We start from the raw sequence: 14,927 nt of genomic DNA, 5'->3' as shown, positions 1-14,927 counted from the left end.
AACAAGAGGGAAGAAAAGCATTTTAGGCAGTGGAAATCGTAGATAGGAAGGCGTTAATATGGGAAAGAGTGTGGTGTGGAAAGTAAGTGGTTTGGCTGAAGCCCACTATCGCAGGAGGGTAAGTGTTGGGATGAACACCGAAGACAATGGCAGGAGACAGGTGTGGTAGGGTCTTTGCAGGTCACAGTAAAGAGGGTAATGGAATGTCACTAGTGAGTTTTAAGTGGAGGACAGGTATTGAGATTTACATCTTAAGAGTATGACTATGCCCACTCTCTTATGAGAGAAAAACTCAAATGGCAAGACTAGAAATGGAGACTTGAGTAAATAAGTAAGGCAAGAGTTGACAGTCTGGATGAAACTGCTACAGAAACATAAAGATGGATGGAAATTCAGATGGACACACTCGTGCTTCAGCAAGGCTTGACTTTAAATGGAACAGATTTTTCTCTTCCTCATTCTTAAAGCCTCCCCCTCCCCTTGACTTGTTTTTCTGTAGAATCCTTTGTTCCGGGAGCTCAGTATCAATGTGGACATCTCGCTGACCTCAAAGTATACTCGGTCAAGAGACTCAGATGGCCGGCGCTAGTCAGACATCACCTTGAAGACACGATGAAGAGCTGGTAGCTCATACCAGATTCCTATCTAAACCGCCCAGATACTTTATTTTCCTCTAAAACTCCCGCAACCTTTTACCTCAGGCGCGTCTGAAATTTTGAAAGCACTGGCCAGCTACAGCCTCCTTTGCCTAGCAAAGCAATAAAACTATTGTTCTTCTTTATCCCCACATTCTGTCTTCGTGTTATATTTTGGCTGCAGAGCACAGAGATAGGTTTCCAACAACATGGGTTTATGTGTTAGTGATGAAGATGGAGAGAAATAACATACTGACAGTATATTTTGGGGAAGCACTGACAGATATGCTGATAAGTATGAAGAGCAAGGGACAGAGAGGAAAAAAACTATTTTTGGTTTCTGGCTTAAGAAACTATTAGGATGAAGATGACATTTACTAGTACAAAAGAACTTTGGTTATAAAAGGGAGGTATTGGACAAAATAAATATCAAAAACCCCTATCTTGAAGAAGATCAAGATTCACAGGTCAAGTGGAAAAGGAAGAATAAAGAAAAAAGACTATGAAAGATAAATAGTAAGATTGGGGAAAAAAAAACTAGAGGAGAATGGCATTAAGAGAACAAGACAAAAAAGTATTCTCAAGGAGGAAATGGTCGCATGCATTGAATATTGCTAAGCGTTCAAATGAGATGATGATAAAGAAGTTTCAGTTATATGTGATGCCCCTTTGGATGCCCCCTGAATCTCAACAGCAGCTTCAGTGGGGGAGCTGTGTCAGAAGTCACACAGTGGGTAACTATGAAAGGGACCTAAGATAACAGGGAAAAAAAATGTGTGTATAGTTTTAAGAAGCTGAATGATAACAGGAAGCAGAGAAATAGAGTAATAGCTGGAAAAAGTTTTGGGATCAAAGCAGGCTTTGGAATGAGAGACAGCAGAGCACACTTCTGTCCTGATGGGAAGCAGTCAAGAGAGAGTCAAAAGAGGAGAAGAAAAGCACAGCTGGGATTCAGAACAGAACTGAAGTCTCTGACAGGAGGAAGGACTCTTCGTCCTTATTAACAGGAGGAATGAATACGATGGGAACAAATGTAGTTAAAGCTTCATGCCAGGATGGTAAGAGTTTTAATACCTTATAGTTAAGAGCAAAGATGGAAGAGGTGATATGGGAAATCTGAAGTTACAAATCTTCAGTGTAGGGAAGCCCAGTAAAGTCACATAGCAGGGATGGGAGAACTTCTAAAATTGCTGAGCGAGAAGCTCCTAAGTCCTCTCACCAGAAAGCAACAGTAAAACTGCACAAAGTTGTAAAAAAGACCCATTTAAAGATACTGGAAATTGATCAATGCATACAACAGACAGAGAAGCATTTATTCAAGAAAAATTGACTGGAATCTCCGGAGAAACCGTGAGAACGTGGCATTTTGGTGGGGCCGCTGCTACCCTACCCCGCCGCTTGGGCAGTCCGTGAGCAGGAAGAACTCTGCTCGGGGCGCCTGGGTGGCTCAGATGGTTAAGCGTCTGCCTTCGGCTCAGGTCATGATCCCAGGGTCCTGGGATCCAGTCCCGCATCGGGCTCCCGGCTCAGTGGGGAGCCTGCTTCTCTCTCTGACCCTCTACCCTCTCATGCTGTTTCTCTCTCGCTCGCTCTCTAAAAAATAAATAAAATCTTTAAAAAAAAAAAAAATTCCAGGCTCAGTGGCACCATCAAAAGCAACAGAGATCTCAGTACCAACTAGAAAAAGCTAACCTCTCAACTAGCCTGAGGCTGTGATATGAATTGGGACAAGGGCAGACCAGCCAGAAATTTAACAAGATCCAGGAACAAGAGAGCTAAAGAAGCCTTCCTCATCATGGATCCTCTATCATTTAAAACTGTGTTTCCAAAATGAAGATGACATAAAGATATTCCCGTATCAGTAAGGGGCTCAATAAACATTTGTTGAATAAATGAATAGCTCTGCAAAAGGCAATGAAGAACAAGGAGAGACAAATACCTGTCTTTACCCTAAGAAAAATACAAAAAAAATTAAGCTACTGCATAACATGTCTAAAGGATTGTTGTCAGCGGAAAATAGTTAGCTATCAAACAGAAGAAAATAAAAAGAACATGCAGAAGTTGAGAATGTGAGGGACGTGGCTGATCACAGGAGAAGCAGAAGACACATACAGGCCATTTTTGCTTTGCATAGTAGCATAGGAACATGAAAACGACCAAGCAAGCTGAAACCATTGTGAAGCAATCTTAATAAACAAAGGAAAAACTACAAATATTCTGAGACTAGGAAAAATATTTTTCAAAACATTAAAACTCTTATGGTTGGCAATAAATGTATAGGGAAATGAAAAAATAGTAAAAATCATATTTATTTAGCACACTATAATTAAAATATTAGAAATATTGAGAATTTAAGTGTTTTATTTCTTTTTTTTTTTTAAGATTTTATTTATTTATTTGAGAGAGAGACAGAACAAGTGAGAGGCAGAGGGAAAGGCAGAGGGAGAAGCAGACTCCCCACTGAACAGGGAGCCCGATGCAGGGCTCGATCCCAGGACCCTGAGATCATGACCTGAGCCGAAGGTAGACACTTAACCGACTGAGCCACCCAGGTACCTGATCAAGTGTTTTATTTCTATGTAAAAAATTTATCAAGAGTCCTTGGAATAGCGCTTGCCTTCTTCTAACTCTGTAATTTAGGATACAAAGGAAGCATCTTTTCTAATCCTTAGCAAACCATCATACTTGTTTCTAAATTTGTATCAACTTCCAACATTTTATTCTTCACACTTTCAATGCTGTGAAATATTAGCCAGAGTTCCTTTAATGTGAAGTGGGTTTTTTTTTTTGCCAATTTCACTATCTCTACAAAATCCTCATCCCTGTGTTACACTTTCCTCACCTCTGTTGACAAGTTAGCCCTCACTAAGTCCTCTGGCTGCACATCCAGAATCTGACAGCAATGTCAGTTAGCCCCAATGTGAGCTATTTTTCCATAAGCTCTGTTTACATTTGATTTTTTTCTGTAGAAAGCATCTTAATTTTTTATTTAAATTCTATTAGCCGACATACTGCTTACATTTGATCTGAATGTCACTCACAGTGCTACCACTTGTCACTGTTTGGTAGCACTTCCACTTTTGTGAGCCAATTCCCTCTTCCCATTATCCAGTTTTGTAAAATGTCACTTGAGTTTGACACTCTGCTGTCTGTATACGAACTGAGTAACGGGTCCTAACTGATCAATCGCCAATAGACTCTGAAAGAACTGTTGTGATTGATCACTGCACATGAGGTGCATCTGCTATTTCCACAGTGACATGTGGACGGAAGAGCCAGCAGGGAAGTTCATACTTGAGGTAATACCTCACAGTTAATAGACTGTGGAAACTCTGAGCCATGTTGTTGAGGGACTCGTTACTTCACTAAACGGCAGTAACTATAACGTGTGTATATGAGAACCATGTAGGACCATCTGCAGTACAGAAAAGGAGCAAAAGCAGCAACGGCCCTGTGACTGCTAGGAGTCTGGATTCCTTAATTACCATCAAGTACCTTAGCACTACAGTGTTGACCAATTTATCTTTTTATCTAAGAACTGTATTTTGTTTAAAATATAGAAATCATAACTTATCAAAGGGCTGCCTTAAAAACCGGATGGAAATGGCCAAATATATATATATATTTTTTAAGATTTTTATTTATTTATTTGACAAAGAGAGACACAGTGAGAGAGGGAACACAAGCAGGGGGAGTGGGAGAGAGAGAAGCAGGCTTCCCGCTGAGCAGGGAGCCCAATGCAGGGCTCAATCCCAGGACCCTGGGATCATGACCTGAGCTGAAGGCAGATGCTTAATGACTGAGCCACCCAGGCGCCCCAATGGCCAAATATTTTTGAGTTTTTTTTGTTTTGCTTTGTTATGCAGCCTGACAAAATGAAATCTTTCTAAACCAGAGTGGGAAAATACTTGGAAGCAGCAACAATCCACTTATTTTAAACATTTTCATTTCCATTTCATTGCAACACTATTCAAAGTGTTGTTCTAGGTGGCACTTTTATTACCTTGGCTATGAAATAGTCCCAGATACTGAGCTCTGGTGGGATGAACTTCTCTTGGACTGTCAGTGACTCCTGGCTGACTACTGATGAAGAAGAGGTCGGTGGGGCAGAATCTCTGCAAGGAATTTTTGATGGCCTAAAACGTTTGTTCTGTTTCTCTCCTTCTTCCACAAGCGAAGAAACTAATGAAAACAAAATAAAGTATTATTAAAATAAGCACTATTTCCATTGTACTAATTTCATCTATCTTTACATAAGATTTAAGGTTACCAATAAGCACAAACACAAAACTGATATCATTACTACTATAGTAAGGTTAAAAAAAATAAGTAGAAGTGAGACAAAAATCGCTGTAAAACGCAATCTTTACTTTTATCTCAATTTAACCCTCATTCTCTGAATGTTATGTGGGTAACAGGATATAATATCTGCCTATAAATGAGTCCACAATTGAGCTAAAATCATGACAGCAAATTATCTACATCCCTTTACTTTGAAGAATACCATGGAAAACAAAGAGTATCATGGGATGTCAATGTTAATTGAAGGCAACAACTCACTTATGAGGTTCTTTAGTAATCCCTTGGCCTTTTATCTACATACAAAACTGAATGTTTTCACTGAAAATAAATAAAAAATTCAAATACGTAACAACTGAATTAAACTGACTCAGACTTCTGGAAATGGCTTGCACATGGAATTTTCTGGTCAGTGGAACAATAAAGAGAGAGAAAATGCAATCTTTGTTGTTTTAACTTTTAAAACACTTAATGGTTAGTATTCCCTTAGTATTTTACTTTAGAGTATTAAGGGCCTCAGGAAAGAAAAACAAGTTACACAAATATATAAATAACAAATATTAAGTCACAAGATGCAAGTCACCAGTACAGAACCAAGGCTGTCCCAAACAGAAGCCTATGTCTAATTGACAAGCAAACAACTCCACAATAAGGCACACCAATATTCTCCTTCAATGGTTCCAGTGAGAACTGACTTACCTTTCAAAGGAATGCAAATATGTGTCCTGTAATATAATTTTGTTTTATTGTTTGAAGCTACTCAGCTTGCATAAACAGCATGCTCATGCATTATATCAAGCTACAGCCAAGCTGAGTTTAACAGAGTGATTTAGTGATTTCAGAAAAAAAGGAAATTAAAATGGATAAAATTCTAAAAGATTGCTTAGACATGGTATGATTATTACACAAACTCCCAAATGATTTTAAAAGGGACTTTCAGATTAAATGTGTTAAATTTCTGTCTTTTTTAAAGATTTATTTATTTATTTGAGAGAGAGAGCACACGCACAAGTGGGAGGAGGGGCAGAGGGAGAGGAAGAAGCAGACTCCACACTGAGCGGGAGCCTGACATGGGGCTGATCTCAAGACCCTGAAAACATGACCTGAGCCAAAACCAAGAGTCAGATGCTTAACTAACTGAGTCACTCAGGTACCCCAATTTTTTTTTCCTGTTTTTAAAAGCAACTGATAGTCAACAATCATGTTTCTAATATATGTTGCATACATTCATATTCATTCTATAACTTAAACAGTGATTCTATCAAATTCTGATCAAGTTAAAAATTTAGAATATAAAGGTACTTTTTACCTTTCAAAAATTAATGCTGTGATTTAAAATAAATTAATCATTTGACTTTAACATTACTATTTTGCTTTTTTTGTTTTTAGATTAGAAGGCATATGAACATAGGAGCTTAAAGGATCTCTGGAAAAATAAAACTTACGAACACTGAATGAATACATTTTTGCCAAGACAGCTATATGATAAAAAATCAGAGTTTTTAAACCAAAACCTAAGAAGATTTTTTTAAAAAGAGAAAATTTTACAAGTACAGTCAATGAACCCAGACACCGACATGAAAATAAGAAAAGTTACCACACTGGGGTAAATGTTTAAAATTACAGACTCAATACCAAAAATATAAAACTAGTTATTAAAATACTTTTGATGAGCAAAGAAAAAAATGGCAAACAGTTTCACAATACTGAATGTTCTATTACTTGAAATGCTATAAATAAAAGGACCTGAGTGATGCCTCCCAGCAAACAAGAAATAACCTGTAGCTTCTCATTAGCGTAGATGCTTCTTCTTTTCCCATAAATTACAGCAAGACTTAAGACAATTTTATGTTTAAATCACAGCAGGTTAGCATAGCCATGAAGGACCAATAGAGACTGCACAGTGGCTGAGGGCTCAACTGCTGATTTTTGAAAATGCTAATAATCAAATATCAAGAACCTCTGTCACTCTTTGGATAAAAACTGACTCTAGTGTTGCATTACTAAGGGGGTAAATGGCTACTTTACTAGTAATAGAAGGAAAAAACAGTATTAGGGAGAATTGAAAAGGAACTTGGATATGGAGCTTAGAAATTATAAGGAACATAGAGAAGCTAGAAAGTGGGTAAAGAAAAACCAACATACCCATGGATAAGAAAAGACAGAATCACTAACATAAATCTTAAATTTCTTAGCTGCTTTGGATTCATAGAAAGTACTTTTAAGAAGTGCTTTTAAAGTCAAGATAGTGGACTTTCCCCTCCATTTTAAGAACTTCTATCCTCACTCCTAGTACATTCTGCAGTGACTTCCTGGAACTATGGATGTGACTTCCTAAAGAACTCAAAACAGAAATGGAGAAATGGTTAAGAGGCTACATCTAAAGAATGGGCAGAGGAGGTACAAAGGAGTAAGAAAGACAATGTTGCTTTTTATCATAAATTCTTCCGGACTACTGGATTTATTACCATGCACATATATTGTTTTGATTAAAATCAAAACAAGTTAACACTTTTTGAGTTTGTAATTTTATTTTATTTTTTTAAAAAGAATTTATTTATTTGAGAGAAAGCACGAGTGAGCATGAGCGGGGAGGCGGGGCAGGGGGAGAGGGAGAAGCAGACTCCCCACTGAGCGGGGAGCCCGACACAGGGCTTGATCCCAGGATCCCGAGATCATGACCTAAGCTGAAGGCAGGAGCTTAACTGACTAAGCCACACAGGTGCCCCAAGTTTATCATTTTAAATCAAACAAAATTAATATTCTAAACCTAGACTTAAATGTTTTTTCTTTTAAAAAGTGACCTCAAAGTAACCAGCAGAATGATCTCATTCTCTGCATCTCAATCTAAGGCACACTTATCACAAGACTATTCATGAGTGTGTCACAGAGTACATGAAACTTCAGGGGGGACATTGTCCTGGACCTTCAAGTTTAGCTCCAAAATTTAGGGGGTGGGAGGATGAAAATAATTTAAATGATGATTTAAAATATTTTATTGGAAAGAAACAAAGATATGGAGAAGATAAAAGTCATGTAAGTTCAAGATAAAATAGATCCCGAATCTATTTCTTGCTTTTGGCAAGGTAATTCAGCATAAGAGATCTCCTAAGAGGTACATATATTCACTCTCCTCTAGCATCCACTTGAGGCAAAAAGTTTGAGAAGTACAAATATAGGCCAACACAAATTATATAGAAAAAATTCTCAAAATTATATGTAAAACATGATTTTACAAGTAAACTTCAAAGATTCTTAAAAGGCAAAGACCAAAACAGATTCAAGGAGTAATAAATTTAAGGTACTTCTTAATCCTCAAAGAATAAAATTAATGCAAAAAAAATGTCTGACAGGTGAAATTTTCCAATTTTAGAAAGACGGACTCTCAAGGATTGGTAGGGCGCAGTGGTACCTTGTACCTGCTTCATAAGTACCTATAAAAATGAAATGATGACTATCTTAGTAGAAAGTAGTGATTTGTCTCCAAATCACAGAGCAAGTAGTTTCCAAGATAGTTGGTGTTCAAAGTGATTCACTGGAATATGGAAAGAAAATATTACAACTACTACTTAGATTTTTTAATAAGGAGAAGTGGGGAGAAGGAAGAAAAGAGAAACAGGGTAAGAAGGGGAGAAGGAAAAGTAGAGAGGAGAGGTGGAGTGGAGGAGAAGAGAGAGAAAGAGAAGACAATAGAGGAAGGAAAAAGAAAGGGGGGTGGGAAAAGGGAAGCAGAAAGGGGAGGGAAGTGGTAAGGGGAAGAAGAAAATCTGTCAATGTTTAATATCTGGATCAGCAAGAGTACATGTATTTATAAATAAATACATACATACATACTGAGGATTTGCTCATGCATGTTTTGTGGATAGGGTTATATAATAAAAAATCTGGAGATAACACTATTTTTCCATCACCCTGAAGACCATGTGTGTGCCTGTAAGATTTCATCTCCAGCTCAACAGACTTATTAAAAGTGAGAACGGAGTACATACATACAGTGAAATATTACTCAGCTGTACAAAGAAAACTCTATCATATGCCACAACACGGATGAACCTCAAGGACATTGTGCTAAGTGAAATAAGCCTGTCACAAAGGGACAAATATGGTAGTTATGAAATGAAGAGATGCTTTTTAATGAAAATTTATATCTGTCCCTCAAAAAAGAAGTCTGCGCAAGGAGTCTAACAAAAGATGTATTCCCTTCTCTGGCAAAACTAGTTATTTTTTGGTTCAGTAGCCAGTTAAAATTGTTGGGCATATTCATCTGTATTGTAAATAGCTGATCGTTTTCTTTTCTTTTTTTTTTTTTTTTTAAGATTTTATTTATTTATTTGACAGAGAGAGACACAGCGAGAGAGGGAACACAAGCAGGGGGAGTGGGAGAGGGAGAAGCAGGCTTCCCGCGGAGCAGGGAGCCCGATGCGGGGCTCGATCCTAGGACCCTGTGATCATGACCTGAGCCGAAGGCAGACGCTTAGCGACTGAGCCACCCAGGCGCCCCTAGCTGATCATTTTCTATTTTAAAAATGCTTAAGAGTCTTATACTTTTTCTGGTCAAGAAATGTTGCTATTTTATATATTTTGCTAAAGGAAGGATAGCAATGACATCTATAATCACTAAATACTGAACAGAAAACTTTTATTTTTTTATACAAGTTTTAGGGGAAAAGCAAAACATTTGGATTTTCCGATCCATATTTAACATAAATAATCAAATGGCAAAAATATACTTTAAAATGTCTAAAACATCATTAGCAGTCTCATAGTTAGAAAAAAAAAGATATGCTTACCACAAATAAAATACTCATTTTATATTTTATTCCTCAATGTGGAGACATAAACAATCATTACTATGTATTTATCAAGATGAAGATGGAAAATTCAGTTCTCATACTGCAAATATTATGACAAAATACAATAAAAATTCTTCAATAAAAACACTGCTTTGCTTTATAATATGCAATAAAAAGCAAAGTATGGATTTCTAACCATCAGCAGAAAAAAAAAATCATTTTTCCAAACTTGCTATTGCTCACCTGATTCTCTTTTAAAAATTAACCATAGTAACAAAATAATTCCTAACTCCACGAAATGCACCTGCACTAATTTTAGTCAGAAAACATAAATCCTTCATTTATATATGATGTGGAATTCACCAAGTTAAATTTGATTTAAAAATAAATAAATAAGTTACTGATTAGATTAACATTTTTGTTAAGAATTCTAACCTGCCAAACTGAAATCTTACACTTTTTATACTTTTATACTTTTATACTTATACTCATTTTCTTACATTACAAGGCTTAGTCATATTTAAATTTTGTCACTAAAAATATTAGTGTATTAAGTATATAAAAGACATGTAGAGAGAAATATAATTTAGTTCATGATAATGATGTACTATATGTTGGCTAACTGAATTTAAATAAATAAAAAAGAAAAAAAGAAAAAAAAATTTAGTTCATGAGACCATCATTGCAAAGAAAACTGAAATCAGAATTTACACCACAACAAGGGAAACAAATGGTGACTTTTTTTTTTTTTTTAATTCAAGAGAGACAGAACGAGAGAGAAAGGCAGAGGGAGAAGCAGGCTCCCAAGGAGCAGGGAGCCCGATGCGGGACTCGATCCCAGGACCCTGAGATCCTGACCTGAGCCGAAGGCAGACGCTTAACCATCTGAGCCACCCAGGCGCCCCAAATGGTGACTTTTAATTCCTCTTCTAGTACTAAGTTACATCTATGATTGATTCCGCACAATTTCTGAGTTCTCAAAGAAAGATGAGCACCACATAACCTGGATGTGGCCTTAACACTAAGTGAACCACGTGTTTTTTTTTTTTAATTTATTTTTTTTATTATGTCATGTTAATCACCATACATTACATCATTAGTTTTTGATGTAGTGTTCCATGATTCATTGTTCGCATATAACACCCAATGCTCCGTTCAATACAGGCCCTCTTTAATACCCATCACCAGGCTAACCCATCCCCCCCCCTCCCCTGAAAATCAGAGGGGGAGATGAACCATGAGAGACTATGGACTCTGAGAAACAAACTGAGGGTTCTAGTGAACCACATGTTTTAAGTATTCTGTGTTACCTGCCACCAAGGGATTAAATGTACAGATGCAGGTAATTTTCAGTCACTTTGACTATTTAGGTTTCAGTAAGTGATGGAATACAGTTTATGATGGTACCTATAAGATAATTTATGTAATGGTATTTGTGTGTAGAAACAACTAAAACTGAGTGGTTCAACAAAGAACTTAGACTTGGAGTAAGGTTCTTTACACATCTGTACTCAGTAGAAATGGTTGGAATTGAGACATGGTAACTGGTTAGTAAGAATATTTTTAATTTTTTACAGGTATCTGGACATTCCATAGCAAGAATTTATCCCTTTTTAACATTTCGTATTAACCAGATCAAATGTTTAAATGATTTTCTCTTAGGACACATTAAAAACAGGGCCACAATTAGTTTACCAATTTTTTTAATGCTAATCTCAGTAGAGCTATAAATCTTACTCCCTCTTAGACTTTGAAAGTTTTTCTTTAATTGAATTCAGTTATCTGAAGTTAAATATATATATTCCAAGGCAAATTTCATGAAAAGTTATAGTCTTTCTCTCTTTTTTTTCATCCATATAAAAAATAAAGCACAGGAAATTACCCCTTAAAAACGAGAAGAGATGTCATAAAAATGAAGATATTTTTTAAAAAAAGATGATCACATATGAGCTAATAAATTACAAAAAGAAAATTTAACAGCTAGGTAGAAAGCATTATGAAGATTCGTTTCACATCAAGATATAATATATATAGTTTCAATATTAGAAAGTTTAGAAACAGGGATACAGTTGTTTAAAATATTCACTTTTCCTGGTATTATGAACACTTAGAAATCCAAAACCCCTAATGGCCAGAATCATAGTATGCAAAACATAAAGCAGCCTCATTTGAAATGTTTTCCAGACATTTCAAGCCATAGTCTGATTTACCATGATTAGCACTGACATTTATTCCTACACATTTAAAAAGATGTTAAAGTCTAAGGAATGGAAAACATCAAAGGAAAATAATTTAAAAGCAGAATAAAAGCAGAGATGGTTTTCTGAAATGCTAATCATTGTTTTAAATCAAAAATATGGCTTAATTAAAGGAAATTTCTCAATTTTCTATTTCAAGAGCCATACAAAATAAAACAGGCCCAAGATACCCCAACCCCTCCAAAACAACACAAAGCAAGCTGAGCCGTAAAAGCCTATTTCTAAAACTAATATCTTGCCTGCAAGACTGGGAGGGCTATGAGAACTGATGGTTGAAAGAGCTTTGGTAAAGCCCACACATTCCATGGAGAATACCACTACCTGGTGGGGGCTAGGCATAGCAAAGTGCCTTCCTGCCAAAGAAAGAAGAGAAAATCTGTATTTGGGATAGAACAAAGACCAGTGTTACAGTATATTTCAAAACAAATGATCATTTCAACAGCAAAAGATTTAAGAAAATTACATTAGATAGTTCTAATCACTGGTGCACAAGTGTCTTATAGTTTGAAAACTGCACCAGAAACTGGACACTGCATTTTCACCATGAAACCATTTGTTCACGCTTTAAGAAAATGGTCTGTAACAAAAAATTTCTGTGAATAAATTAAATGTAATTACACTTGACAAAGTTATCATTCAGATGAACAAATAAAAGTTTCAGTCTTAAAAATAAACAAACAAACATGAAAAAACTAACCAGGTAAAGCTTTTGAGTGTGTGTGTTCTTTGCTGGGAACATGTGCACCTCCACCAAACACAGCAGACCACATTTTTTCGTTCAGGGGATGGGCCACGATCCGAAACAGTTCATTACTAGAATGTGTTGCCAGGCCATGGATGAAGAGACTCAGATACACTGCTGTGAGAATCTCACAGAGCAAGACTGTAAGCCCTGACTGGGCTTCCTCGCCAGAAGAATTCAAAAGTCGAATCAGAGAAGTGATTCCTAGAACAAACAAACAACAGCTACCACTGACAATAAATTTTAAAAATAAAAAATTAACTGTACTTTTAATTTTTGAAAAAACTTTATTAAACCAGGATTAAAGTTTTTTCTTCTCTAGATTCACAGACTAGAAGTTATTACAGTTAATGCACAAATACTGAGCTATTCAATTTAGAGAAACAATGAAAATCTATCATCTAATACAAATCTGATAGATAAAATTTAATTCCCACAACAAATGTACTTCTATTATGACAAAAAATTATAACAAGTGATATAACAAAACATTTGAGTTATTTTAGTAAACGGTCAAGGAAATACCAATGTTAAGTAACTGCGAAATTTACAATGAGTGGTAAATACTGAAGTGTTATCAATTCTAACAATATTTAACAGTGATTATCGTGCAGCAAAACCACACCAAATGTACTTTTTCCTCGTCTGATTAAATTCAATAAGGCTAAGAAAAAACTCACATATATTTATTTACGTACATATATACATAAATTCTTTGTACCTGGCCATTGTGCTGGTGATGTATTAGGAGTTATTGCTTCATCTAAGCTTCCTGTTTTCAAAGAATGTCGATGGGGAAGCAGGACTGTCTGATACATCATTCCAGTAAACTGATTTGTTTGAAATGAACTAAGAAAAGAAGACATTTAAATAAGAATAATCGGCAATAATAACCATATAAGAAAATAATAATAAAAATATAATGATCTAAAATGAATTTCACATGTAATATTTCCATGTTTTAGATCTAACTTCTGGGTATCTTAAAATTCAAGTTTTTATTAGTTATACTGCTATTACTGATCTAAGTAGTGTTCTCTATAGTCTGGTGATATAATAAAACCAAGTATCCTTTAAGTGTAAACATGCAAATTTTCTAAATTAAAATACATGTGATTGGTTTTAAGTATATTTATTTAATGAAAGAAATAGAATACATACAAATGAGAAAACTAAATCACTACTGACCACAAACAGCAAGCTATTCTATCAAAGTTCAAAACAAGGTTATCTGGTTGAAAACAAAGTCAGTTTAGGTTCAGCTTGATATTTAATGGCTGTCAACCCCACATCAGGATAGGTTACATCAGGATAGGTTACATCAGGTATATACACAAGGTACCAGGGATATAATGAAAAATGTGGTTTCTGTATCCATGAAATTTATAGTCTGGTGGAAGAATCAGACACAAATAATTTCATCATATCGCTTCCTTTCTTTTTTTTTTTTTTTTGAGAGAGAGAGAGAGGGAGAGAGCAGGGAAGGGGGGAAAGAGGGGATACAGAGGGAGAGGGAGAATCTCAACAGACTCCACACCCAGCACAGAGCCCAAAGTGGTACTTGATCCCATGACCCTGAGATCATGACCTGAGCCGAAATCAAGAGTCAGGTGCCCCTATCATATTGCTTTTAGAGACAAAACCTATGCATACAGGGCTATGAAAGCAAAAGGGGGGAGCATTTTATACAATTTGGGAATTCAGGGTAAGCTTTTCCAAGTAAATGGCACTTTAAACTATAAATAAACAGATGAATGAACAAAGTAACTTGCTGCTTGATATAAACTATGAAATAAATCTGACAGAAAATGGTACAAAAATTTTTGTTAAATCCTGTCATAAATTCGTATTTCAAATGTGAAGTAAATGAATGTCATATTTAAATACAGCACATTTATTGTTTTAGATCTGTTCTGATTGGCAAGTCTTCTATTAGTCATAACATTCTGACGCATTTGTAAATAGTTTCTCATGCTTTACTTTGCAGTTTCGAGATGGCAGGCTGCCAACAAAAAAAAATCCCCCCTGCTACAATAAGCCTATGGAAATGACGAAAAAGATAAAGATACGCTGATGAAAATAAAGCCACACTCAATAACAAGAAAAGTGAACTCTTGGAGGACGAAGGCCAAAGAAATCAAGTTGAAGCTACCTTGGGAATACAGAAACAGATTAGTCAATTGAGACTCCCATGGAAGAA

General features: G+C 35.9%; 1 protein-coding gene across 7 annotated transcripts in view; it reads right to left on the bottom strand.

The window, feature by feature from the left end:
- The window catches only part of DMXL1 (Dmx like 1), a 135,680-nt gene that overhangs the window by 45,316 nt on the left and 75,437 nt on the right, over positions 1-14,927 (bottom strand). For 6 of the 7 annotated variants that reach the window (XM_064595807.1, XM_045891422.3, XM_045891382.3 and 3 more), the window contains exons 27-29: positions 13,449-13,576; positions 12,683-12,931; positions 4,639-4,817 (exon numbers count right to left, since the gene is read on the bottom strand). In XM_064595807.1, the coding sequence (XP_064451877.1) occupies positions 4,639-4,817; positions 12,683-12,931; positions 13,449-13,576 (556 nt within the window). Of the gene's footprint in view, positions 1-4,638; positions 4,818-11,651; positions 12,339-12,682; positions 12,932-13,448; positions 13,577-14,927 lie in introns of those variants that run through there. The other variant, XM_045891433.3, reaches the window with a different exon arrangement.

The sequence above is a fragment of the Mirounga angustirostris genome, unplaced genomic scaffold (genome assembly GCF_029215605.1).
Source record: "Mirounga angustirostris isolate CCGP_5_RB_7025 unplaced genomic scaffold, mMirAng1.0.hap1 SCAF_7, whole genome shotgun sequence".
Classification (NCBI taxonomy): Eukaryota; Metazoa; Chordata; class Mammalia; order Carnivora; family Phocidae; genus Mirounga; species Mirounga angustirostris.
Note: the sequence above shows the minus strand (reverse complement) of the source record. Positions and strands in the feature narration are given on the sequence as shown.